General features: G+C 56.6%; 2 protein-coding genes across 7 annotated transcripts in view; one reads left to right on the top strand and one right to left on the bottom strand.

Annotated features, from left to right (window-relative positions):
• The window catches only part of MYO18A (myosin XVIIIA), a 38,581-nt gene extending 28,747 nt beyond the window's left edge, over nucleotides 1-9,834 (bottom strand). For all 6 annotated transcript variants that reach the window (XM_064166010.1, XM_064166013.1, XM_064166014.1 and 3 more), the window contains exons 1-2: nucleotides 9,761-9,834; nucleotides 3,794-4,886 (exon numbers count right to left, since the gene is read on the bottom strand). In XM_064166010.1, the coding sequence (XP_064022080.1) occupies nucleotides 3,794-4,807 (1,014 nt within the window). In that variant the 5' untranslated portion in view covers nucleotides 4,808-4,886; nucleotides 9,761-9,834. The remainder of the gene's footprint in view (nucleotides 1-3,793; nucleotides 4,887-9,760) is intronic.
• A 4,912-nt stretch (nucleotides 9,835-14,746) lies between these two features.
• Nucleotides 14,747-19,504, top strand: CRYBA1 (crystallin beta A1). Its single transcript, XM_064166027.1, is given in 8 exon segments — nucleotides 14,747-14,764; nucleotides 14,766-14,778; nucleotides 15,555-15,619; nucleotides 16,208-16,327; nucleotides 16,574-16,692; nucleotides 18,218-18,359; nucleotides 18,886-19,028; nucleotides 19,172-19,504. Coding segments are annotated over 8 exon segments (768 nt in total). The 3' UTR covers nucleotides 19,320-19,504.
• Nucleotides 19,505-24,851: the final 5,347 nt, after the last annotated feature.

Genomic DNA, 24,851 nt, shown 5'->3' with positions numbered 1-24,851 from the left:
CCTCAGGGCGGCTGCAAGAAACACCTCCTGGCCACCAAAGCACCCCAGGGATGGGTGCGGGCTCCTCATGGCCCCAATCCCCAGTGCCAAGACTGGTTCCCACACGCCCCCCTCACGCTGGTCACGCTGGGGGTCCCCACCTTACCGCAGGGTCGGGGCGAACGGGGCGCAGGGTTTCCGCCGAGGCGAGCGAGGCGCGGCGCGGTGCGGTGGGAGAGGCACTAAAGGGGCGGCAGCCGGCGGCGCAGGGACAGCTGGGCTGATAGGGCCACCCTAAAAATAGCTGAGGAATGCGAGGGCCCCGGCGGCGCAGCAGCAGCTGGAGGGATCACGGAGGGGGGCACACAGGCAGCGGGGCCCTGCCACCGCCGTCACCGCCGGAGGAAGTGATGTGGGCTGGCGGCAGCCGGACACCGCCGGAGGGAACTGCTTGGCCTCCGTCCCACGGCTTGTGCTGAGGGAAGTGAGGAAAGACTCCCCAGGCCGAGCACAGCTCCGGGGCTCGGGGAAGCCAGGGCGGGTCCTGTGCTGCGAAGGATGGGGTTGCACCTCCCAGCACCCTGGGGTGCTGCAGCGCGATGCCTGGCATTGTGCCAGGCGGGACAGCCCTGACACCACTTGCTCCTGCTTTTGTTTTCTCATGGACGCTGCAGCCTCCCAAAGTGCTCCCAGAGATGGAGACAGCCAGCACAGCAGCCCACCAGCACGGTGTGACAGCCCAAGGTAAAGCTGCTTTCACAGCAAAGCTGCTGAGAAAAGATGAAGGTCCAAGGTCTCTTTGGAAACAGTGGGAGAGTTGTAAGGGGCTGGGGGCTTCCCTGTGCGTGGCCTGCCGGGAGGAAGCCAGTGGCAGGGAGCCAGAAACACCAGCAGTGTGGGGAAGAGATGGTGACTGCCTGGGCATGATCATGCTGGGGACCCCAGCCAGTGTCTGAGCAGGTCACGCCTGACCTGTGACCAGAGCCAAGAACTACTCCCAGAAGGAGAAGGGGGTCCTGGCCAAACACTCTTGGCATGGCTGGCACGATGCTGTGGAGGGTGCTGACAACGTCCCCAGGTAGTGCTTGCAGCAGCCACTGGCTTATTAGCAAAAAGTCACAGCCACGTTCCCTGACAGGAGGAACAAGAGGCTTTGATGAGGGCACCGGCCCATTCACCCCTCCATAGTGAGCCAAACTCATACAGATCCAGGCAATGTGTGTGTCCTGCCTTCCTGAGTGTTCCTGAGACATCCCTGAGGCAAGACACCCTCTAGGGAGGAGCCTGGCTCCCAGGGGCCATCTCCACCAGGACCAGCTGTGCAGCCATGGCAGTGTTTCTGCCCAACCAGCAGATTGCTCCCATTCCCCCACTGGGAACTTTGGTGGAGATGCACCAATCTCACAGACAAACTTGCTAGACACAAACCCCCTTCACATGGTCCCATGATGCCTACACCAGGGATGCCTCACCAGCACCACCCCTGTGACAAGGGTAGAAGAGCCAACACAAGAGCTTCTCCCAGAGAAAGTATGGACAGAAAGACAAAGAACCTCCAGCACAATGGGAGTCCTGCAGACCGACCACATGTGCCCCCTGGCTACCCATGGAGTCCCCCAGTGGGATATGGTGCACAGCAAAGAGTCAGCATCCATCCACACTGTGGCCTTGCACCCTGGGGGCAGCAATCTCCAGCAACCAGGGTACACATGGCTGGTGGGCAAGCATGGCATGTGTGGGCTGCTAAATGCCTGTGGTCCCACCAAAGCACTGGAGCAGTTGGGAGCATTTCTGGAATATTTCTGCCTGGCCAGTGCATGCCTGGGCTCTGCCAGAGGAATTCTGCTGGTAAATAAATAAATACAAACATGGTGCCAAGCCAGCCTTGGCTGCCTCATGCCAGTAGCAGGGGCTAGGATGTGGTGGGGTAATTTCACCTGATGCTCAGCCATATTATGGCACTGTTTCGCTGCCCATGCACCTCTCAGTACTGAAAGCCCCCCAAGAGGCGGTGGGTCTGATGTGTGAGTTTGTGGGGATGAGGGTGGCTTGACGTGGTCCCTGCCAAGGTGGTTAAACCCCACACAGTACACAAGGAGCCCGGCACTGTCCCCAGTCCAGCTGGGGAGGGGCTTTCAGAGCAGCAGCCCAAAATATGTCTATAATTTCCTGTTTGAAAAAGGATCATTTTTATTTAAATTAGGACCAGAAACATTCCAGGGAGCTCAGTGGGGCCTGGGGGAGAACTGGGCCTCCCTGTGTGCCAGCACCTTGCACTGCCTCAATGGATGAGGGACCCGGGCCCACAACCTGCACCACAGTCTCAGCGGTCCAGCACTGGCACAGCCTTCACACATCCTCCTGGTGCACCCTTGCACCACACAGGAGGAAATGACATTCTATGTCAGGAGGTGTCTCTGCTCTGGTGGCACCCAGAGATGCCATGAATGTGGTCACTGCTACATTTCTGGCCTCCAGTTTCCTCCATTTGAGGCCATCTAATCATGCAAGGACTCAGCACAAGGTCATACGCTGCAGGCTCTCCCCCACAGGCCCATGGGCACTGGTATCACTCTTCTCCCTTCCCAGCCACAGCACTGCACTCCTGGCTGGCACAAACACCTCACCAGCCCTCAGCATTTGCATCAAACACACACATCTGCTCCTGTGTTCAGGGCAGTAGCCATGCTCCCCAGCCCCATGGGGTTATCCAGCCAGGGGTTATCCCAACAGCACAGCTGGCATTGCCCAGGGTGCAGGGAGGAGCTGCTGGAAAGCCATCGCTCCAGTTTGGGGCAGACTTCACCCTGCAATGTGCACCTGCTCAGGGAGCACACAGAGCCCCATGGCCACCACCACAGCCTGATCACAGCCACCGTTGCTCCACCCTGGCCACCATCCCATGGGGACAGGGCCCTGCCATGCTCAGCATGGCTCTCCCTGGTGCAGGTGACCTGCTCTGCAGGCACAGGCACCCCTACTCTCCCGAAAGCAGGCTTAAAAATATACTAACCAAGCACAGTTATAAGCTAAACCAATGCCATGCTGCTGTGCCTCAGTGCCACCATGGAGGGGGACCAGCCCTGCCAGCTGTCAGTATTTTGGGGGGCTTCCATCAGAGTGCCAGTTGACCAGGGTGCTGGTTAGCCTGCGGCAGGGTCAGCAGAGCTGGGCAGCTTGTGCGAGATGTGGGTCACCCAGCCATTAAGTTTCTATTTATACAGCATCAGTCACACAGGCAGAGCTACACACATCATCGGCAGCTCCTGGTCCCCAGCACGCTGCACTGCTCTTCCTGATCTCCAGAGAGAGATCACAACATGGGCAGGTTGATGTGGGCAACAGGGCAGGGAGCAGAGCAGGTGGAGTTGCTCCTGCAGAGCAGTGTTAGGGAATTCTCAACAGCAAAGAACAAAGGTCCTTCCCCTGCCACACCATGCTGTCATGGTGACCAGTGAGGGACAGTTCTCACAGGTAACAGAGCTGGGCTCTACCAGAGCCCCTCTGGCAGGAGGAATACCAAACCCAGCAGCACAATGAGCATTTTGCAGGGCAAAATCTACTCTTGCCAGATGGCAAGTCCTTATGGAAACCCACACTTGCAGCTACTCTGCCATCCTAGGGTATGAGCAGGCATCACCCCTGCATCCCAGGCACAGGCTCCTGCTCCTCCCCGTGCATCACTCCTGGCCAGAGCAGCCCCAGCACCCATCAGTTCCCATGGCCCCTCCCAACTCAAACACCCACTGTGAAGATGCTGGCAGCTGGTAGAATCTTAGGGCACCAACTCCATGGCAAGGACCAAGTTACTCACATTCCAAGCAGCACGGCGGGTCCCCTGGCCACCCCGCAGCCAGCAGCGGCTCAGCTCGCTCAGCTCCAGGATGGGCTGCACCTTCAGCTGCACTGTCTCTCCTGACTGCCGGATCATCTCCACGATCTCATCTCGGGATTTGTTCTCCACATTCCGTCCATTGATCTCCACCAGACGGTCACCTGGTACCAAGCCCAAAGCCAAGTCTTTGGTGCCAGCTCCGGGTTCGGCAAAGTGCACAATGCGCCGATACACCTGTCCGTCGGGGGCCCGGTCCAGCATAGTGGTGCGGCGCAGGGAGAAGCCAAAATCGCCAGTGTTGCGCCTCTGCAGCTCCAGCTGCCGTGGGGTGGGGGGCTGTGGGGGCACTAAGGCGGGTAGCCGTAGCTCGGCAGGGAACCTCTTGTCAATGAGCTCTGGCACCCTGGCACGCAAGGAACTGGTGGGAGGGTGACAGGGATGTCCTGGGGGCACCCCTTGCTTCGTGAGCTGAGTCTCCAGTGTGCGCACCTCCACCTGCGGGGAAGGGGCTGCTGAGTGCTCAGAGGGTGTGGACGTCTCTGAAGTGCTCTCATCTCGGCTCTTCTGCGAGAAGGAGAAGCGTTTGACGATCATCTGTGAGTTCTGCTTGGCCAACGAGCCAAATTTGGCTGCCCGCTGCAGCACCGAGCCCTTGAAGTTGGCATCATCCACCTTGAGGTCATCACTGGAGCTGGCTGTGCTCAGGTGGCCCGAGTCCAAGATGATGCTGCCCCGGTTGCTGTCAGAGTCAATGTCCGTGAGATGCAGGTCAGATCCACTAGCCACTTTGATGGGTATGGGGTTAGAGATCTCCAGGCGGGTCTTGGAGTCCCGCTTGGAGGCACGGTTGAGGTTGAAGAAGCCCCGGCGCATGCTCATCTCCTCCAGGCTCTTGAGCTCAGCTGCCGACATCCTCTCCTTCTTCTCCTTCTTTTCCTTCTTCTCCTTTCGGGCCCCATCCTTCTCTTTGTCCTTCTTCATCAAGTTGAACATGGTGCAGGAGTGCTCAGGGTACACTCACCCCCGTGGCAGGGTGCTGGGTCAGGGTGCTGGTCACAGCACAGCTGCCTGCCTGTGGGAGGAAAAACAGGTGATGGTGCCATCAGATAACGGCACATCCAACACCCTGCTCCACCGCTCACCTCAGCTGCTCACATCCCCAGCCCCAGGCCACATCTGAGCGTTCCAGGGACAGCAGCACACTAGAGCTTTAAGACCACCCCAGTCATCGTGTCCTTGCCCTGTCTGAGCAACAAGCCCCAGGGGTGCAAAAAGAGTGGCCTCACATCTTTGGGGATGCCCCAAAAGAAGCCCAGAAACCTGGCATCCCTGTACATTGCCATGCCAGACAATGCCAGGGCTGGCTGTGGACAAGATCCCCATCATCTCCTACAGCTCAGAAGCCCTTTTGGAGCAGCATAGGTGGGCAGGGGAGGAAGGCTGCATTTCCAGCAGTTCCCATCACCACGAATGCTCACAGGGCAAAACCACCCATCTCTGCCAGCTGCGGCACCACCGGCGCCTCGCCTGCCGGTTCAAAAGCCCCTTGGTGAAGAAACAGAGGCCTCTCTGCTGCTCGCCCTAACCCCAGCCACCGCAAAGCCGGGAGGGACCGCTGCGGGCAGCGTCCTCACTGGGCACGGAGCAGGAAACACAGCCCTAAGTGAAGGCTGCTCTAACAAACAGGAACCTGTAAAATCACATCCCTCCCGAGCTCTGATAAGTGTCTAATTTTAGCCGGGGCGGCGCAGAAGCCTGCGACGCTGCCGGCAACCTCCAGGAACAGTTGCTCTTTCATTCGGGCACCCCGCGCAGGGCGGGAGCACCCAGCCCCCAGCAAAACCGCAGCCTGACAGAAACCCTGGCCCCCTCCCCTGGAAAATGCTCTGTGCATTCAACGCCTGGGGGCACCCACAGCCTTGCCTCACGTGGGGCTGCTATGGGATCCATCTCCTCCCCAGGGAAGTCAGTGCCCATCACCCCCCCTTCAACTTCCACCAAGCGCCTGGACTGCGGATAAACAACTCCAAAGTGGAGCTGCCGGCTGGCAGCACCGCACGGGACACGCTGACAGTTATGTATAATGGGGCAGGAAGCTGCACAGGAACTTAACCTCGGCACAAAGGACGACAGGAAAACTTCTCACGTTTGAAGCATCTGCTTTAGAGCTCTCCAACTGGTGCAAGGGTGAGGTTTAGGGAACCTGTGGGGTCAGCCAATGCTGCTCATGCTGGCAGTGCAGGGTCTGTGGGCACCCTGTGGTGCATGGATGCCATGGCATGTCACACCAAGCTGCACCTTGGCTTCAGTGCAGCATCAGTGCTGCATCACCACCATTGCCTGGGCCACCTCCCTGCAAGGGCACGTGGTCCTTGCTGTCCCTGAATGCACCCAATGAGACAGGGACAACCCAGTCTGCTCTTGGCAAAGCCACAAGGGCTCAGGGGACAGCAAGGAACTGCTCAAACTCTGCTGCTCCTTGGGACTGCAAAAGGAGAACAAGTGCCCAGGAGAGGCCCAGCTGCAGGGCAGGCAAGGACAGAGCTCAACAGTCGATGGCATGGTATTGGTGCCAGGTGTATGATAGAGTCAAGGCAGTGAGGGGAAGCAGTTGGAGGGCTGAGGTCAGGCATGCAGTGTGGCCAGGAGGCTGCGTTTGCAGGTGGACTGACATGGCTCTGTCCACTACATTCTGCCCCAGGGTTTGGCCTGATCTGCCCTCCCCTGCAGCACCCGGGCTGGACAGGACCCCAAAACATATACAAATAAGCCATCTCCATTCTCATCTCTCAGAAATACCAGCTATGGGCAGATTGCTGACTTGAGCCTGGGGACAGCACAGCTCCTTCTTGTGACCCACAGCAGGTGCTGTTGGCAAAGGTTCCCTTGGCTATGCTGTCACAGCGGTTGCTCTCCTCTGCTCCTCCATGGTGGTGCCAGGCCCTCGGTACAGACAATAGCAGGGAAAGAACCCTGTTCCCCTGCTGTGACACTTGCCACTGGTGTCCCAGCTGCCTGGCATCCCTGAGGCAGCATGACTTGGGGGATGCAGAATGGGCTGCACCCTCAGGAGCACTCTACATCCAGGCCATGGCAGGGAGGGGGTTGCTGGGATGCCTTCCCGGGTCTGTGGAGAGGGAGACTCAGAATCAGAGCCACTCGCTGGGCAGGTGCTGGTTAGAATTGCAGCGCGGGAAGGCAGGCAGCTGGCGTGCTCTTTGTCCTCGGTGGTTTCTCCCCCTTGCACACAGGCTGCCTCCCAGCCTTTGTACGCTCAACAAAAAGGGGGAACAAGCGTTACCATCTGCATCGCTAATCAGGGAGAGCCCGTGGCTGGCAGCTCAGCCACATGTGCCCCACACAAGACCACTGCTGGCAGGAGTGGCAATAGGAGCTTCCTGGGCTGGGGCAAAGAGCTCAGTATGCTCCCTGCACCGGCACCCCCAGCCCACCCCCACTGCAGTTTGCTCCCTCTTCCCCAGGGAGGCTCCCGCCAGCAGCACAACAGGAACCAGGAATGCCGGATGGGTGCAGCCTGACGCAGTGAGCAGGAGGCGGCTGCTGAGCGTCTCTCTGCTCCTGAATCAGACCCAACGCACCCTCCCTGACTCAGCCCGGGCTCGCTCTGGGATTACCCCTCACCAGGCGTGTTCAGGGCAGCGGCATGCATGGGCCATGACAGGGGAGGGAGAGGTGCCTGTGGGCACCAGTTGTACCCGGAGATTGCGTGTAAAGACACTACTGTGACACCTGAGCTAGCAGGGGACAGTGGAGGTCACCTTGGAATCAGGTGGCAGAAAAGGGGACCTGGCTCAAGGTCTCCAAACTCGAAAGCCTCCCTGAATCCCTCAAACAGAATCGTTGTATCCCCCTCATCACCCCACCACAACCATGATCCTGCCAGGGCACTGAGGAGTTTCAGACAGCGAGGAAGGCGTTCACTGAAACTCTGAGCCACTCCTTCCCTTCCCGAGACGCAATCTCGTCCGACACGCTCCCTGCGCAGGGACCTGCACTGCAAGTTTCCAGGTCGTCTGCCTTCCCTGCTCTGTTCCCCCGCCATAGTGCCGGCAGCAGGGCCACACTCGCCTACTGCTTCAGCACAGCAGCTGGTGGACACTGCCTTTCCGGGCACCCCACGTCGGGCCACTCCACAGGCAGGGACGATGCTGTGGCAGGGAGCAGGTGCTGCTGGCAGTGATGTCGAGTAGCCAGCTCAGCTCCCACATAGGGCAAATGGGTCTCACCTGGGCAATGGCTCCTCACCTCATTGCCAGACACAAGTTTTGCAAAGAACAAGGAAGTTTAGGGGTTTCCAAATCCCTCTGCACTTCCTGCCCTTACAATACAACTCTGTATTTACCCGAGTCACAACCAGGGCATAAAGAGAGATTTTGGGTCCTCTTGTCATGGGAACTCCGTATCCAGCAGCAACAGGGACACAGCCTGGCTTTGAAGTGTCACTCTGGGCTGGTGATAGAGGCCAGAAAGATGCATGAGGTGTGTGTCAGGGGTGCAGGCACTCAGTGCACCCCTGCACACACCTCACCCCAAAGCTGGCCAATAAATATCAGCCCAAGAGTCCTTACAAAACAGTAGTTATCAGGGAGTTGATCGCTGCTAGGTGGGAGCAAAAACAGGCGACAACGTAATGACCAGGTGGGGGGAGGACAGGTGAGTCATAGCCCTGTCACCATCAGTTATAGGCCTCCCCCACCTTCCATTTCTGGCCCCAAATAGGCAGCGTGACCCCCTTCACGGCCCAGCCCATAGCAAAGGTGAAAGGCTGAGCCACAACTCATCAGCGGGCAAAGTTCAGGACTGACGCAGGCGCTGTGGGAATGCTCGGCTCCCAGCGGGTGACAGGGCAGTGGGTGCTGCCCAGTAGGAGTATTCCAGTGCCAGGGCCAGCCTGGGGCACAGCAATGCTATCTGCTGCACACCCACCATGAGCCCACGGTTTTCTGTAATTACCCTAAGTTTAGTTCAGGCACTGGCCAGAAGATTTGCATCTCACAGGCTGTCTGGAAACCACACTATTTCTGGACGCATGTCCCAGCCCTTGCCTGCCACTCTATATATTCCTCCCCAGGCAAATTAATGTGCTGGCAGGAGCCTTGGTGGCTGCAGCCCCACAAGCCCCTGCCACCCCCAGCCTAGCAGCTTGCTGTAAGGCCACCCACCCACCTTGTGTTATGCCAAAAAGGGACCCAGATGCCAGATGCAGTTAACGGCGAGCTGGGCTAATGGCTTTGGCAGCGACTCCCCAGTGATGCAGGAAAGGCCCAGGCCACTGTTTCCTTGATGGAAGCTAGGGCTAGCTCTGCAGCAGGCACTGGGGCACCCAAGGCTGATGCCACCTAACCTGAGGCACCCTGCAGGGACAGGTTACCTGTTTCCCCAGAGATAATGTGTGCCCAGCTCCCCCCGCCCCCAGCAGGGTGCATGCACACCTCCAGCACCCCACAGAGCGGGTGGTAAACACACAGGTGTTGCAACGCAGCGGGGTGGAAGAGGGCAGTGAGGGGCACGCAGAAACACACCCCGCAGTGCAATGTGGGGCAGGCACAAAGTGACACAATGGGGCTGCCACATACACATACATGCACACACGTGTTCACGCTCACGCACACACATGTACACATGCACATGCAGTGCAAGACAGCGAGGGATGCACAAGCACAGGCGCTGCAAGTCAGCAGCGGGGCCATGAGCATACGCGCACCCCACAACAGCACCGGGGAGAGGGCACACGCACACACCCACCCGCAACACCACCATCACCCCCCCCCCGGCTTGTGCAACGCCTCACGGGCACCCGCACGGGCTCGGGCACTCACACAGCCGGGCCAGGCCCACCCGAGTGGGCGATGCCGAAGCGGTGCGCTCCCCCACCCCAGGTCTCGTACCGGCACTGGCGGCGGTGGGGACGCGGTGGGTACTCACCCAATAGCGGTGGCGGAGCGGGGCCCGGTGCTAGAGGTGGCGGCGGCGGTGCCGGGCCCCGGCGGCGGCGCGGGGCGGGGCGGGGCTGCTCCGCACCGGGGCGGGCACTGCCGGCTCTGCGCGCGCCGCTCGGCGCGGCACGGGGGAGAACGGTTCGGAACGGAACGGGACGGAACGGTAAGGTACGGGACCCGGGAAGGCTCAAGCTCTGCCATGAAGCATCCGCCCGCTGCCACAGCAGGCACTGAGAGAATCACAAACTGGTGTGGGTTGGAAGGGACCTTAAAGATCATCCAGCTCCAAACCCCCGCCACGGGCAGGGACACCTCCCGCTAGAGCAGGTTGCATTAAGTCAAAGATCTCGGGGTGTTCCCGCAGCACACCCCAAATATACACACAGCCCGGTGCACAGCTGTGCACAGCACCCTGCCTCCCCGTGTGCTCAGCCGGGTGCACCCTGCAGCACCCCTCCCGGTTCATAAACGAGTCCATCAGCCCGCCGCGCACCCCACTGCGCACACCCGAGCACACGCACAGCTGCCTTGCACAGCTGAGGCACACACACGCAGTGTGCACCACCACCCCCAGCCCCGTGTGACTGAGAGGTTAAACAATGGAAGAAAAAGGTGAAACCTCCATCACAAGCGTTTGTAAGCGTTATGGACCATCCAGCTGTGGATGGGGCAGAGAGTGAGCAAGGGGTCCCTGGGACGAAGCTCTCCAAAATCTACCCTGACCTATGCTCGTGCGGTCCCTATGGCACAGTCCTTGTCTTCACCCTGCCACACAACACACACAGAGGGGAAGACTGGAATGCTCTGCTCTCACACTGGTGCACACAGCTCTGTGCATTGCACCAGTGCACCCACACACTCCTGGGCTTCCCCTTTTTGAGAGGACATGATCAGAAGCAGTCACTGATCCAGCACAGGGAGAGCTGCTGAAACAGGGTAGCTGACCACTGCCAGCAGCTGCATAGGCCAGGCCTGGGGAATCCAACACAGGATGTGGCAGAGCCATTTTGGGCCCAGGGCTTCTCTCCGTGTTGTCTGTCCTCAAGCCTGCAGGAACCAGACTGTTCAGGATGTAGCCTGTCTGCCTTGGCCAGGAGGTAGCATGTGATGAGCATCTCTCAGCAGGGACAGGTACAAAGCCTTTGTTATATCCCTTCTACTCATGTCTACCTTTTATAATTCACATCAAGGTTGGTCAGATACAGCTAAAATCCTGTGGCCTCCCCCTGAACCACGCACAGTTTGAAGGCCATCAGTGGCTGACATAGGCAGATGGTTTCAGGACAAGCCCTGCAATCTCTGTGCTGGGACAACCTCCCTTGCCACCAAGTGTGAAAGAAGCTGGCCCTCCTCCAGGCCCTTCACAGGATGTAAGTGGCCCAGCAGCCTAAAGAAAATGGAGCACGACTCAGGGCACAGAGACCTCGGAGACAGACAAGCATAAACTCTTCCCAAAAGAGCTTTTCAGGAAATGCCTCCTTTCTGGTGGAAAGCTCAGGATGGACAGAGTGACCTACAGGAACAGAGGTCTGCCGCTGTCACCAGCCTTGCTGCCTCCCATGGCTCTTGCTCTGCCCTGAGGCACCCCAGAGCACTCACTCCAAAACCCTGCCACTATCCATCAGAGGCTGAGCCAGGCTGAGCTGTATAGTCCTGGCTCTTCTGCAATGAGTGTGACAGGGCAAGAAGGACTTAGGTCTTCCCTGAGGCCACAGCCTCACCATCTTACCCAGCTGAACAGCAGTGCCAGAGCCTGAGCCTTGCCATGCCTGGGGGAAAGATCACAGAATATCTCTGCAGCAGTGAGAATCACACCTGTGAGTGCTGGGAATCACACTAGAGTCACCCTCCATCTTTGGACACACTTGCCTGGGTGTCACAAGCTCTGCTCCCTCACAGTGGTAAGGCTGGGCACAGCATGTGCCCAGGACACAGCCTTGATGCAGCAGCAGCGCAGCCCCCATCTGCAGAAGCATGGCAAGAACAAGCTGACAGCCGTGCAAAGAGCTCTGTGCTGGACTGGGGGACATGGTGGAGGAGATGCAGCCTTGTTGCAGCAGAGGATGGCAGCAGCAAGAGCAGCCTCCTGCTTTTGTCACACTTTCCTTTGTCTCAGGCACATGCACCCAGCACAGGGAGTTGCAGCCATCTGGAGAGCAGGGATAGGGACTGGTGAGCTGGGGGGGGATGGGGAGTCTGATCCCCAGCTTGGCTTCCAGGAGAGTTTTGCAGCTGTGGTGTCAAGAGGATGTTATGTGACTGTACCTCTGCCCTGCTTGCCCAGTACGCATGGGTGAACAGCCAGTGACAGCCTGTGGCAGCTCCTGCTTCCTTATCGCAGCAGGCAGGCAGCAGCAAGGCTGCTGCTGCTTGGAACTGCCAAGCTGTGGAACAGCACAGGTTCCCCGGTGTCTCACACAGTCTTTCCACCAGCACCCACCGAGCAGGGCAAGCTTCCCGCCACTTCCCCAGAGCTAAATATCTCCTGTGTGCCCCAGCAAGGAGGACAGATGCCCAGGCCCACAAAATCCCATCCAACCTCACCAGCACCTCCACCACAATCAGGTTGCCCTAAGCAGCTCTCCCTCAGCATGAGGTTTCACAGACAGCAGCAAACCCCATGGCCATGCAAGGTCTCTCTGTTGCCCACAGCTTCCAAGGGAGAAGCAGGACAGACCTCCGGTGCCAGTGGTGTTTTCAGTGCCCCCAGCAGGCAGACGGCTGGCCAGAGCAGTGAGGGCCCTGGGCTGGGCTGGGAGGGGAAGCACTGTTTTGCAGCACCGCAGGGCTTCCTAAATAGGTCACTGTTCTGTTATAGTTTCTGGGATCTAGCAAAACCAATTGTTCCAGACAGCTCGTGGACCCACCAGCATCATTGCAGTGGCCTCCCCAGGCACTCAATGCCATACCCTCAGGTCCTCGTGGACAAGGACCTGCTCCATCAACAGAGCTCACCATGAGCTGGGACAACATCTGGGAAGCCTGAAGAACCCTGAGCTGCATCCTGGGGTCCCTGCCAAGGGTGACCTGTCTCTGCCCATGTCCACTGTGGGGGATGCAGAGGGGCTTTCCCCACGACCTTGCTCCTGGCCTGGAGTGACTGCTGGCCCCAGGCTTTACCCTAGGACCATTTGCAGCCACAGCCAGTGTGAGGGGAGCGGGGTGTCCATGTGGGGTGTATTAGGATGGGCAGTGCCACACAGTCCTACACATCCACATGTCCAATACACTGACATGTGCTGGCTGTGGTGGCCTGCTCGGGGTGAGCTCTCCCTCTAGTGGCATCAGGCTCCTGGCAAAACTTCTACGCAACCAGGGTGGCCAAGGCCACGGCCAGGGCATAGCCGAAGGTCTGGAGGGAGCTGAGGCACAAGCTCCAGCATGGCCTCCCCCTTGCGGGGCCAGATGCACATCGAGGGGGCCTGGGGGCCTTGCAGAAGTGTTCCCACCACCAGCCGCATATTTTGGCAGCCCCGCAGTGGGCAGGTGGTGCTGTTCCTCCCTTATCCTAACCCTGCCTTTACTGGGACATGGTGGCAGGGTCAGCCAGCATGCCCGAGGGGCCAGTGTCAGACCTCAAGGCTACAGCCCCATAGCTCTACTGCCCAGTGCTCCTCATGGCTTTGCCAACCCTGCCCCCATCTCTCTACCTCCACACTATGTGGCAGCAGCTGGCAAGGGGAAAGACCTCCCAGACCCCCACCCAGGTTCTGGCTTTCCCCCACCACGGCTGAGCCCCGGGTCCCCAAGGACCCCACTGGAACCCCTGAGGCTGGTCTGGGTGGGTGCCATCCTTGCAGCACGGCCCCGCCAGGGTCCCCTGGGCCAGCTGCCAGGCCTTGCCGCAGGCAGCGCTGACAGGGCGCTTTGTTTTGTCGTGGCTGCCCGGCAGAGAGACAAAAGGGTCAGTCAGACGCGGTGGGCGCATTGTGCTGGCAGCCATGCGCTGAGGCAGCAGCCTGCGCAGCCACGCTCGCCTCATCACCCCTGATGGCCCCGGGGCCTGTGCCCGCCATGGCGCCCCAGTGCCCACACCCCACCAGGAGGGAGCCATGCTGTGGGGAGAGAGGGAGAGGGACCTGGTTACCATGGTTACTGCAAAGCCTGAGGCCCAGGGGTGCCTTGTTGCCATGGTTACTGCAGGCCCATGGCAGCTCCCTCAATGCCTGGGGCCAGGGCAGCGGCGGTGCTGCGTGGAGCTCAGCGGCGGTGCTGCGTGGAGCTCAGCGGCGGTGCTGCGTGGAGCTCAGCGGCGGTGCTGCGTGGAGCTCAGCGGCGGTGCTGCGTGGAGCTCAGCGGCGGTGCTGCGTGGAGCTCAGCGGCGGTGCTGCGTGGAGCTCAGCGGCGGTGCTGCGTGGAGCTCAGCGGCGGTGCTGCGTGGAGCTCAGCGGCGGTGCTGCGTGGAGCTCAGCGTGCACCTACCGAGGCCCTCCAGCAGCTCCTGCTGGGCAGGGAGGAGCAGACTCGCCGCTCCCCTCGGCCGCCGTGGGGCCACAGTAGGTGTCGGCAGGGACATGGAGCCAGGAACCTGCCCTGGCTGGTGGAGCAGGGTGACAGTGATGCCCGTTGGACACCCAGGTGAGCCCACCACCTGCAGGGGCTCACCGGAAGGGTGCTGCACCACCCCTACCGTGCCAGCCAGTGCCAGGGCCAGGCCAGCCCCTGTGCTCGCCCCGTGACGGCGCGGTGCATTGCCCCTGGAAAATGCCAGAGCAGTCAAACTGTTGAGTCATTTGTGCCCAAGATTATCTGTGCAAACAGTCGCCCTGATTATTTTTTTTTTATTATCATTTTTTTTTTCTTTTTCCCTAAGAATGTGGCTCAGACCATGGGGATGAGCAGCTGAAATCTCCGGGGATCAGCAGGACAATGCCAGAGCAAGCATTGTGCTGACGGCTCTGCAAACGCTGGCACCAGCTCCCGGCCAGCAGCACCCTATAAAAGCTGAGCCGCTGAAGTAGGCAAACATTACATGGGCGAAGCAGCAGTAACCGCCTGAGCTAGGTGAGTCCTGGGACCGATTCGCACCTCTCCCACCTCGCCCCCTGCTTGCCCCTGCTGCCGCTGGCCAGGCAGACACCCTTCCTCCTGCCTGGTGGCAAAAGACACCCAGAGGGACCGTTGCCATTTCCCATGGCAAAAGACAGGCTCACACATCCCTGCTTGCAGCCGAGGTGGCCAAGAGCCCCTCTACCATGGCGCACTCCACTCCTGGTGTCTACCTGGCCCTGGCCCCCGGTACAGTCCACCGGTTGGCATCTCCCACCATTAGCTAGGGGCATCTATGGGAGCCTACTGTGCCTCCCAAGGGAGACATAGCAAGGATGCTGGGGAAGAGAGACAGGAGCAGCCAGGTCTGTTGAGCACTGCCAGGTTCTGGGCAGCTTGTGTCACCACCACAGGTCCCCACTCTTGCTCAGAGGTATTTTCCTAGCAATGGCCTAGCCTCAGGGAAAGAAGAAGGGGAGCCAGATATTGCACATCAGAGGGCATGCAGGCTCCATATCATGGCAGGGAGAGGGAAGGGGCACTGGGGCAGTGATAAGGGAGCACCATGCTTTGGCTGTTTCTTGAAGACCCTACTGTGTCCCCCACTCCATCCTGCAGCCAGCATGAAGGTCTTGCTGTGATTGGTGTGACTTGTTCCCAGCAGCAGGGCAGCTGCCATTGAACAGGCACTGTGGGCAGTGGACTCAGACCCAGTGCCTAACCCCATGAGCAGGCAGCAGGCATGCACAAGGGCACATTGCAGTACAAATGGCTTTTCCTTCCTCCTCCAGACACCGTTCCAGCAGAAAAGATGGCTCAGACAAACCCTCTGCCTGTCCCAATGGGCCCATGGAAGGTACGTCCTTACATGCCTGTATCTTGCCTTTCCCTGTGTGCAGGTGAGGGCCAAGGAGAGGGGCAAAGCCAGTTCTCTGGGGACAGGAAGGCTGCATAGTAGGCAGTGAGGCAGGAGGGGAGCACAGGAAACAAGGCACCCTTGTCCTTTGCCCACAGGAACCTGCCTCTTGCCTACTCCACCTCCCAGGTGTTTTTCATAAGCTTCTTTGCAGCACCCTGGCCCAGCCATGCCCTGCTCACACCAATTGTCCTGTGCTAGGCAGTTGCAACAGTCCCTGAAAACCATGCACTGTTAATTCATCTTCCTATCGGTGCAGGCAGGCTGGCAGAGCGGGCAGGGGCAGGCACGAGGGCTGCAAAGGGGACAGTGGACACGGCAGAACAAGGTGGGAATCAGCCCGGAGGGGTCTGACAAGAGCTCCGGGGAGGCAGGTCGAGGAGGAGGCTGAGAGGGAGAGGAAGAGCACATGCACGAGCAGGACACAACCCGTCGAAGCCTGGAGCTGTTGCGGGAAAGGAGAGCATCAGCCGCAGCCCCCCAGGGAGTTCCCCCTCGCCCTTTCCCGGTTAATCCTCTTTGCCCTAGAGCGTTCGGAGCAGAGGCCGGGAGAACCGCCAGCCACAGCCCTGCCACCCGCCCGTCCCAGAACGGCTCCGCTCCTCTCTCCGGACGGCACCGCTGCCCCGGGAACTGATCTCCGCAGGGGTGAGCAGGAGAGTGGAGCGGGGGCCAGCCTGCGGCTCCCCGACAACAAGGCAGGGCGCCGCGGGGCCAGCAGTGCAGGGACGCGCGGAGGCGTGCGGGGCTGTGTCCCAGCCCAGAGGGGTGCCCGGTGCAGCCTCCGCCGGCTCTTCCCTGGACGGAGCGTGACCCTCCGTCTCGAAGAGGCGCTGAACCGCCTGGGCACACTGACCCGCGGTTCCCAACTCGGCAGCTTGCTCTCCATTCCAGATCACCGTGTATGACCAAGAAAACTTCCAGGGCAAGAGGATGGAGTTCACTTCGGCCTGCCCCAACATCATGGAGTGTGGCTTCGACAACATCCGCTCCCTGAAGGTGGAGTGTGGCGCGTGAGTACCCAGCTGCCCGCAGCGGGCTTGCCTTCCCGGGAGAGCTGCCTGGGCATTGAGTGAGGGCAGCTGCCCTTGCTCTGCTCAGCTGGGGGAAGCCAGGCTGTCCTGTCAGGGCAGAGCAGCCAGCTCTGGGTAGCACTGACACAAAGGGCCAGAGTTTACCTTTGGCATCCTCCAAAACTGCCTCGCAGACTCTGGAACAAGCCAGGTTTGGAGCATGCTGGTGCCCTGCAGAATGCACCAAAGATCGGCAGTGTTCAGCAAGTGTCTCTTGAGCTCAGCCCGGTCCCAGTCTTGCCTGCATAATTCCATGAAGCACCGTGCCTAGAAAACCACCTCTCTTGCCGCAAGGCCTATCCCTGCTCTGCCCCCTGCTTTCCTGCACTGTGCAGCTCCCCAGTGCCGGAGCAGCGCTCCTGCAGCCTGTGCTGGACCGGCCCAGTCACTAGTAGGGAGTAGGGAGCAGAAACAGGCTTCTCCCTGTGCAAGGGAATCTTCCCTGGCACAGACATCTCCTGAGCTGCTCGGAGACGCTGTGTGTAGGGAGTGGTCCCCGCAGCAAGCATCCCGCTGGGGCCGAGGAAGCAGACGAGGTAGATTTGTGCTGCTATATTTAGGATGTGTAATGCTAATGGGATTACAGCGGCATGAGTGCTCATGCCATAATCAGCTCACTGCTCCACTTGACGTGTTCCCAATCAGGCTGGTCACCTTGCACAGGGGAAGGCTAACTGTGGGACATGGGATTGGGGCTGACTTTGGGACAGTGAGAAGAGACTCCTCAGCTCACTGTGCCACTCAGCACCCCACAAGCTGGGGTATTGTGGGCTGCACAGCCTATGCCACCTACCTTCCAGGCCTCAGCCTAGTTTCTACCTCCCAGATTAGCTGCGGCTGTCCTGTTCCTAGTCCCTCTTAAGGGAACATGCTCAGGAGAGGTTCTCACCTGGGGGACAGGCTCTCATGTGGGCAGCACCAAGGCTTGCAAAATGTAGGGTAGAAACATCCCTCTCACCAAGGCTTGTTTTCAGCAGAGCCAGAGTGACCCAGAATGGGGAAAGGTGACAGCTCCCTGCCTAGAGCCACATAGGTTCTGCCTGGTTTAGGCATTAGTAACTTGTGTCTTTCCAGCTGTGCCAGGTTGCAAATAAGAAATGAGGCCTCTGGGAGAGAAGGGTAGTCAGGGGTGTTCTGTGGCATCCTACCATGATGCTGATCTGCATAAATAACCACTGAAAAGTTTGGGGAAAGTGAGCTACCCTCATGGGGTGGACCCCTTGCAGGAGGGACCACATCACCCAGCACAGCTGGAGGATGTTGGTGGTGCCATGCAGTCTGCGCCCCAGGCACAGTTACACACTCTGCCCACATCCAACACTATTTCCTTTCCTCCTAGACTTGTGGGCAGAGCCCAGCCCCTAACCTTTTCCTCACACCTACATCTGTGCCACGGTGTCAGCCCCAGGCAGGAGGCTGAGAGCTGCTGCAGGAAGCCCTGGCAGCCTTTGCTCTGTTTTTGCAGCTGGGTTGGTTACGAGCACACTGGCTTCTGCGGGCAGCAGTTCATCCTGGAGAGGGGAGAGTACCCGCGCTGGGATGCCTGGAGCGGCAGCAACGCTTACCACATCGAGCGCCTGATGTCCTTCCGCCCCGTCTGCTCCGCTGTGAGTGGTCCCACGGAGCTCTTGCACCTCTGATCCCATTAAAACGTCCCAGGAAATAGCAGCAAGCCAAGGGACTGAAGTTAGGAAGGGCAAACAAATCTACGCTAGGAGCTCTGCAGGTGTCAGAGGCTGCCCACAGTGGGCTCAGCTCTTCCCCTCCTGCCCAGCAGGATTTGCTCTGTCTGTCCTGTTTTCTAAATCTTCTGGGCCAGCTGTACACAACCACAAGTGGACAGACAGCTGTGGCATGGCTCTCAATGACACCTCTCGGGCCAATCCCTACCTTGTCCTGGCCCAGCATCACCCTGCTGAGGACCTTCACACCGTCTCTGCTTGGAGAAACTACCCTCTCCCACCTCCCTTTCCCACTCCCCCCCGGTAAAAACAATCAGCTCAGGGTCTGAACTCCTGCCTCTGCAGGAAACCTTCTGAGAAATGCCATAGGGGGGGGACACTGCCCTGCCACCCCGACACACCAGGGAGGGAACACTGCCTCCCTCTCACCCCCTGCTCTTCCCCCCGCTAGAATCACAAGGAATCCAAGATCACCGTCTTTGAGAAAGACAACTTCATCGGCCGCCAGTGGGAGATAAGTGACGACTACCCCTCACTGCAGGCCATGGGCTGGGCCAACAACGAAGTGGGCTCCATGAAGATCCAGTGCGGCGCGTAAGTGACAGGAAAAAGCTCATGGGCAGCAGGGCTGAGCCACTGCCAGCACTGGGCTATCGCAGCTAGAAGACAGACACCCCAGAACCCCTCACTTACCTCTTGTCCCACTTATTGCCGCCTAATGACTCCTTTTCTTCCAGCTGGGTTTGCTACCAGTATCCCGGGTACCGTGGCTACCAGTACGTCCTGGAGTCTGACCACCATGGAGGGGACTACAAGCACTGGAGAGAGTGGGGTTCACACGCCCAGACCTCCCAGATCCAATCCATCAGGCGTGTCCAGCAGTAGCTCCCCACTTTCCAGTACGTCTCTGCAAGGTTTCTAAAGCTCACCGGCTCCCTTTTGGTGCTAATACTCCCCTCCCAAAATAACCACCCCTTCTTGTACTGCAACTGCTTATGGAACAACACTCCCAAACGGTACCAACTCCCACAAATTGCCAATAAATGTGACTGAAAGAAAAAGATAAACCAGCTTGGTGGGTGTTTGCTGTTTTGTCCCCCACATCCCCATTCCAGCAGCAGGGGACTCTTCCCTGCCTCCTCTAAGCAGGACTGAAGCTGACTGGGGTTCACACCAAGGTGAGTTCATCCCTCGACAGTCCCCCTGACACCCCCCCAAAACATAGCAGCCAAACCCATGGCAACTGGAGCTCTGCAGCCATGAGCCTTCTTTTGCTCCCTGCCCTCCCCTTCTCCTGTCACCACACTCCCAGCCTGCTGCCCCACCGAACAGCCACATGCAGACAGCCACCTGGCACCAGGCTGCTCACAGGCTTCATGGCCCGAGGGAACCGAGAGTCGAGTTGTCAGCCACACAGCACCCCTGTGGCTAAGGGACATGGGCTGAGAGCACAAAGAAGAGTCACACTGACACCCACAAACTTTAAAATTTTTATTCAACAATTTACATCACTTATTGTCTGTCTTAACATAGTCGATCTACACAAATTTCTTTTTTTTTTTTCCTTTCCTGATAAAATAATAAAATTTGGATAAATTTTGAAGACCTGTTGGTGCAGAATAAAACGAACAAAAAAAATTCAGGTAACTTTTTCTTTCAAACATTTAGTGTGAAATATGACATCATTGGTAAAGATACATCATGCCATTACAGCTCATGGACATTACCTATCCTTACAGTCCGTGACATCACCCATACCGGCGCAAAGGGCTGCGCCAGACACAGCTACAGCAGGTATTACACAAACTTCTTCTAAGCCACCCTCTCATAACCAGGAAAACTTTTCCAGCTGGGCACACAGAGTGCATGAACCTAATCAGAAATACCAGGAGGTGGGGAAGGTGGGGGGGGGAAAGGAAACGACAACAACCTTTATTGATCCATGTGGTTGCACACTATGATATCGACGACAAAGAAGGGCTGCCCCTCTCCGCAGGTCAGAGGTAATTCAGCTCCCGAGCGGGCAGAGCACAACCCCTCGCGGCGATTTTAATAAACACCAGGAAATTGAAAGGAACGAGAACTTATCGGCAGGAGGGAGGCAGGAGGGCAGGCAGCTCCAGCAGCTCGGCCTGGAGGGACCTCTCCCACCCCAGCTTGCGGCCGAAGTGCGCGGTTGTGTTTTGAACCACCCTTAACACTGAAGTAGTCAGGGGAGAGAGGGGCATCCGTCCCCTGCAGTAAACAAGTTGAGGACCTTCGAAGGCTTGCAAGCCACCGAAGGTGTGTAAGTACACGTGTGATGGTTTGATAGAAAAGCAGCCCTGTTCTGTATGAAAAAAGCTGTCAAATTAGTACAAATTTCTGCCACGGCAAAGGGAGGGAACATGAGAGAAAAGCTGCTCAGGGTCCTTCTCCCATCACAAAATCCCAACTCTCCTGCACAAAGGCTCTGGGCTAAGCAACAAGTTTCCAAGGGCGAGACCTGCATCCCAATGTACCAATCTCACGAGAAGAAAACGAAAATAGAGCTCTTGCTCCAGAGACCGGTGGGAACCCACCCTCCCCTCCAGTGGGTCATGGACCACAGCAAGGGAGCCTGTGCCTCCTGCCTCACAGTGGGAATACACAACAGTAGGGTTTCTCTTCAGTTAATTTTGTCATTAGAAAACTCAAGTTTGCCCACACCACCAGGCTGCAGTGCAGCAGGCTGATCTCCATCCCTTCCTCAAAGCTGTCCCCATCCCCGCTGCCACCCGCATGCCCAGCAGGATGCCAGTGAGTACCACCACCGCACTCTCAACCAGAGAACAAAAGGGCATTCGTTCATCCAACAGTATGAAGTGTATCTGAAACACAAGCCAGCACACCCCACTCCCTCCACTTCAATTACTAAAGTAGGCTCTTTAACATAAAAAAATAATATATATATATATTTATATAGCTATACAGAGAGATACAGAGAAAGCAAAGGAGAGAGATAGGCTACTAAAAGAATCAAGAAGTGCCAGTTTTCTGCTACAGCTGTCAGCAAAGAACTGTCACCTTACATCATACCCTCTGAGATGGTGAAGATAACGCAGGCAATGACAGCACAGGAATGCAAAAAGAGGGCAGATAAGTCACTTCTGGTAATGAGACACAAATTAAACTTTCAAAACATGTGCATAGCTTTATTCATCTGCTTCAAACTAATCTTTTCACGGAGCTTCAGCGAAACCCGAGTGTGCAAAATGCATTTCTAAAAAATAATGCAAGCAAGCTTTCACATTTACAGTGGCAGAAGTACAGAAAGACTGGGACAGAAACCACACGTTGGGGTGAGTGAGCTGGGAGAGAGAGAGAGAGATGAAGGAACAAGAATTGCACAGCTTTGTGTTTGGAGTCACTGACTGCACACAAGCATTTCTATTCTGTTAACTTTAAGCAAGGCTTACTTCTCCTTTACAAAAACAAAAACAAAACAAGACAAAAAAACCCACAGTAACAAGAACCACAACCTGGAAAAGAACAAACCCCCAGGGTAACGGGAACCCTGGTGCTGCAGAGAGCCCTAATTCCAGAGCGAAGCTGGTTCCAGAACTTTGTTTTGGCTTTCCAGGCAAAGCCTGGCAATGCTTGATTTTGTCTGCAGGAAAACAGCAAAGCAGCTTCTCTTTCTCTCCCTGTCTCCCCTCACCCCCACCCCAGCTCCCCTCCCAAGTCACAGAAAACAGCTTGTATTAGGAAAGCAAAGGTGCCACCCCACAGGACATCGTCCCCAAACTGTAGACAGCCACTATGCAGACTCGAGTCCAAGCCTTGTTTTCATCCAGTGGGTCACCAGGACACCACCAAACCCTTGCCTGCCAACGGGGCATGGCCACTGTGCTGCCAGCTGGGTGCCCAGCAGCTCGTACCCCACCACAAACACTTCAGAAAGACTATGCACACGTGCAAGGCACATTTAGTCAGGTGTACACACGCATATGCAGGTGTGTGAAAGAGCAAATGCTGGCCAAAAGAAGATTGATACTGAAAATGAAGGAAATTAACAGGTAGAGTTCTGGCCTATGGTATTTGCAGACTATTTTGCAGGCAGCTGTAATCCTCAGGTGTTCTTTTTTCCTATATGACTTCAGACCTTCCTTACTCTCCCCTCACTTTAGCAAGGTACTTAATTTTCCTAACTCCCTCCAGGAACCTCCTCCTTCATGGCTCACATCCCCTGCGCTCTTCTGAGTGTGACCCATGAAGACAAGAGGTTCTGGACCTGCTCATGCCCTGCAGCAGCACCTTGATGCAGCCAGACCTCCCTTCACCACTCCCCAAGCCCTGGGCTTTCACTCCTCAACTGTCTGTTTTGGCTGGGAGATGGCCTGGCCCCAACTTTTTCTACTGTGGGCACAAGGTGCTTCCAGGCAGCCGAGGGCAGCTGAAGGAGGAGTTTGTGCAGCACTGGGGCGCAGGCAGGCAGGAGGTCACACAATCTGTAATACTGCTGGCTAGCCTCACATCGAGAGAGCATTGAAAAGGCCTTTCCGCAGAGATGAACAATTTCCTTCCATAGATTCAAACAGAAAACAAAAACACTAAAACCAGAGACAAGACAACACTTGACTGAGAATTTTCTACCTTACAAGTTGCTCTGGCATCTTTCCCATGCCACCAACCATGAAGGAAGGAGAAGCTGAAAACCTCAGGGGTTTGCACTACTCTTCCAATAGCAGCTTGAGAAAAGGAAGGAGGGGAGAAAAAAAACAAACACCCAAAACCCCCCACACCCACACAAACACCCCCCCCCCCCCCAAACCAACCATAAGAAAATAAATGCACAGTGTTCTCTCAAGTTAAGAGTTCTCATTTGCTTGCATTTGCATAGAAAGTCCTGTAGGTCAGCACCAAAGTCAGGTACCCACAACTCTCCTACACTCAGCTACCCCCAGTCCAACGCTACCCATAGTCAGTGGCTGTGTTACAGGAGGGTTCAGCTATCTGCAGAGGAACTACATGGTCATGTAAAAACAACCAACACAACACACAACAGGAGAAAAAAAAAAACACAACCAACCACAAACAAAAAAGTGCATCACACATTCTTGATTTTCAGGGTTACTTATAGCAGCAGCAGCAGCATTAATCCAAGACAACAAACAGTTGTAGAATCGTTCTTAAATGCAGCAACACTTAATGAAATGTCTTTGAGGAAGGTCATCGGTAAAGAGGGTCCTTCTCAAAAGGATAAAATGAAAGTCAGACTATTCGGTATCAACACAAAAGAACAACAACAACAAATTAAAGACACAATCTTATTTACATGAAAAAAACAACCAACCAAACAAAACCAAACCAACAGCAAAACACAAAACACATTCTTGTCAAAATAGTTTTTACAACACCTAAGCAAAAAAAAAAAAGAAAAAAAAAAAGTATTTTAAGAATAAAGCAGAAACTCCTAAAGCAGTATCCACTTTTGGAACCCTTATTTAGCACCTGAGGAAAGACTGTATGGAAAGCAGGCAGGGTTTGGTTTTTTTTTTTTGTTGGTTTGTTGTTTGTTTTTTTTTTCCCATTTTATTTTTATAAGAAAACTCTAAGTTGGTTTTTTTTTTGCTAAATGTTCTCATGTTTGCAGTACACAAGTTTCATACCACAGCAAGGACTACTTTTATTTTTTTTCCTTTTTTTAAGAGATACTCTACTCATTAATAATAAGGCTGTAGAAAAGGGATACTGCTATCTTACAAAATGGCTTTAGAGCTCTGGACATATTACACGAAACTTTCTGATTAACAGTCAAGATAAATCTAACTTGGCATCCCCTGGTGAAAGCAGGTGTGTGACTTTTGCCCCTGTCCCAGGGCAGGGAGCAGCCTGACACACCACAGCAGCGTGCCCCCAACGCAAGGCCACCGTGGAGCTCTCCTGTACCCTCTCCAGACCTCGCTGTTTCAGCGCTGTGCTGCTTAAGCGATGCTGCCCTTCCGAGGACCTGGAGCAGCCAGCCTTACCCTGTGATGTAACACGGATTGTGCAAATGTCTAAAGCTCTGTGATCTCTGGAAGGCAGCACGGCTGGCAGCACAGACTGAGAGCTGCTCCTCTGCACCAGCCCAGGTTGCTGTTTCTCAACTGCTTGTGCCGGGGCTTTTTCACACAGTGGTCAAAGCTAGAACTGCTCTGGCTTCTCCAGCTACTCCACACCACGCTGGTGCTCCTCCAGCCCCAGCTCTCCTCCTCCTGCCTGATGCACTGGTGCAGAAGTGTGTAGCAGCTCTAAATTAGGTATAGCCTTGTTCTCTCCCCTTCTGACCTCAACCATCTCCCTTGTAAACAGCCTCTGTGAGGAAAACAAATCACTAAGGATGGACGGACAGAAAAATCTAGGGACAAGACTCCTGAAAGCTTCGGATGCCACAGCAATGCACTGAAAATGCTG

The sequence above is a fragment of the Pogoniulus pusillus genome, chromosome 27, assembly GCF_015220805.1.
Source record: "Pogoniulus pusillus isolate bPogPus1 chromosome 27, bPogPus1.pri, whole genome shotgun sequence".
NCBI classification, from domain to species: domain Eukaryota; kingdom Metazoa; phylum Chordata; class Aves; order Piciformes; family Lybiidae; genus Pogoniulus; species Pogoniulus pusillus.
This window is presented reverse-complemented; position numbering and strand designations above follow the sequence as displayed.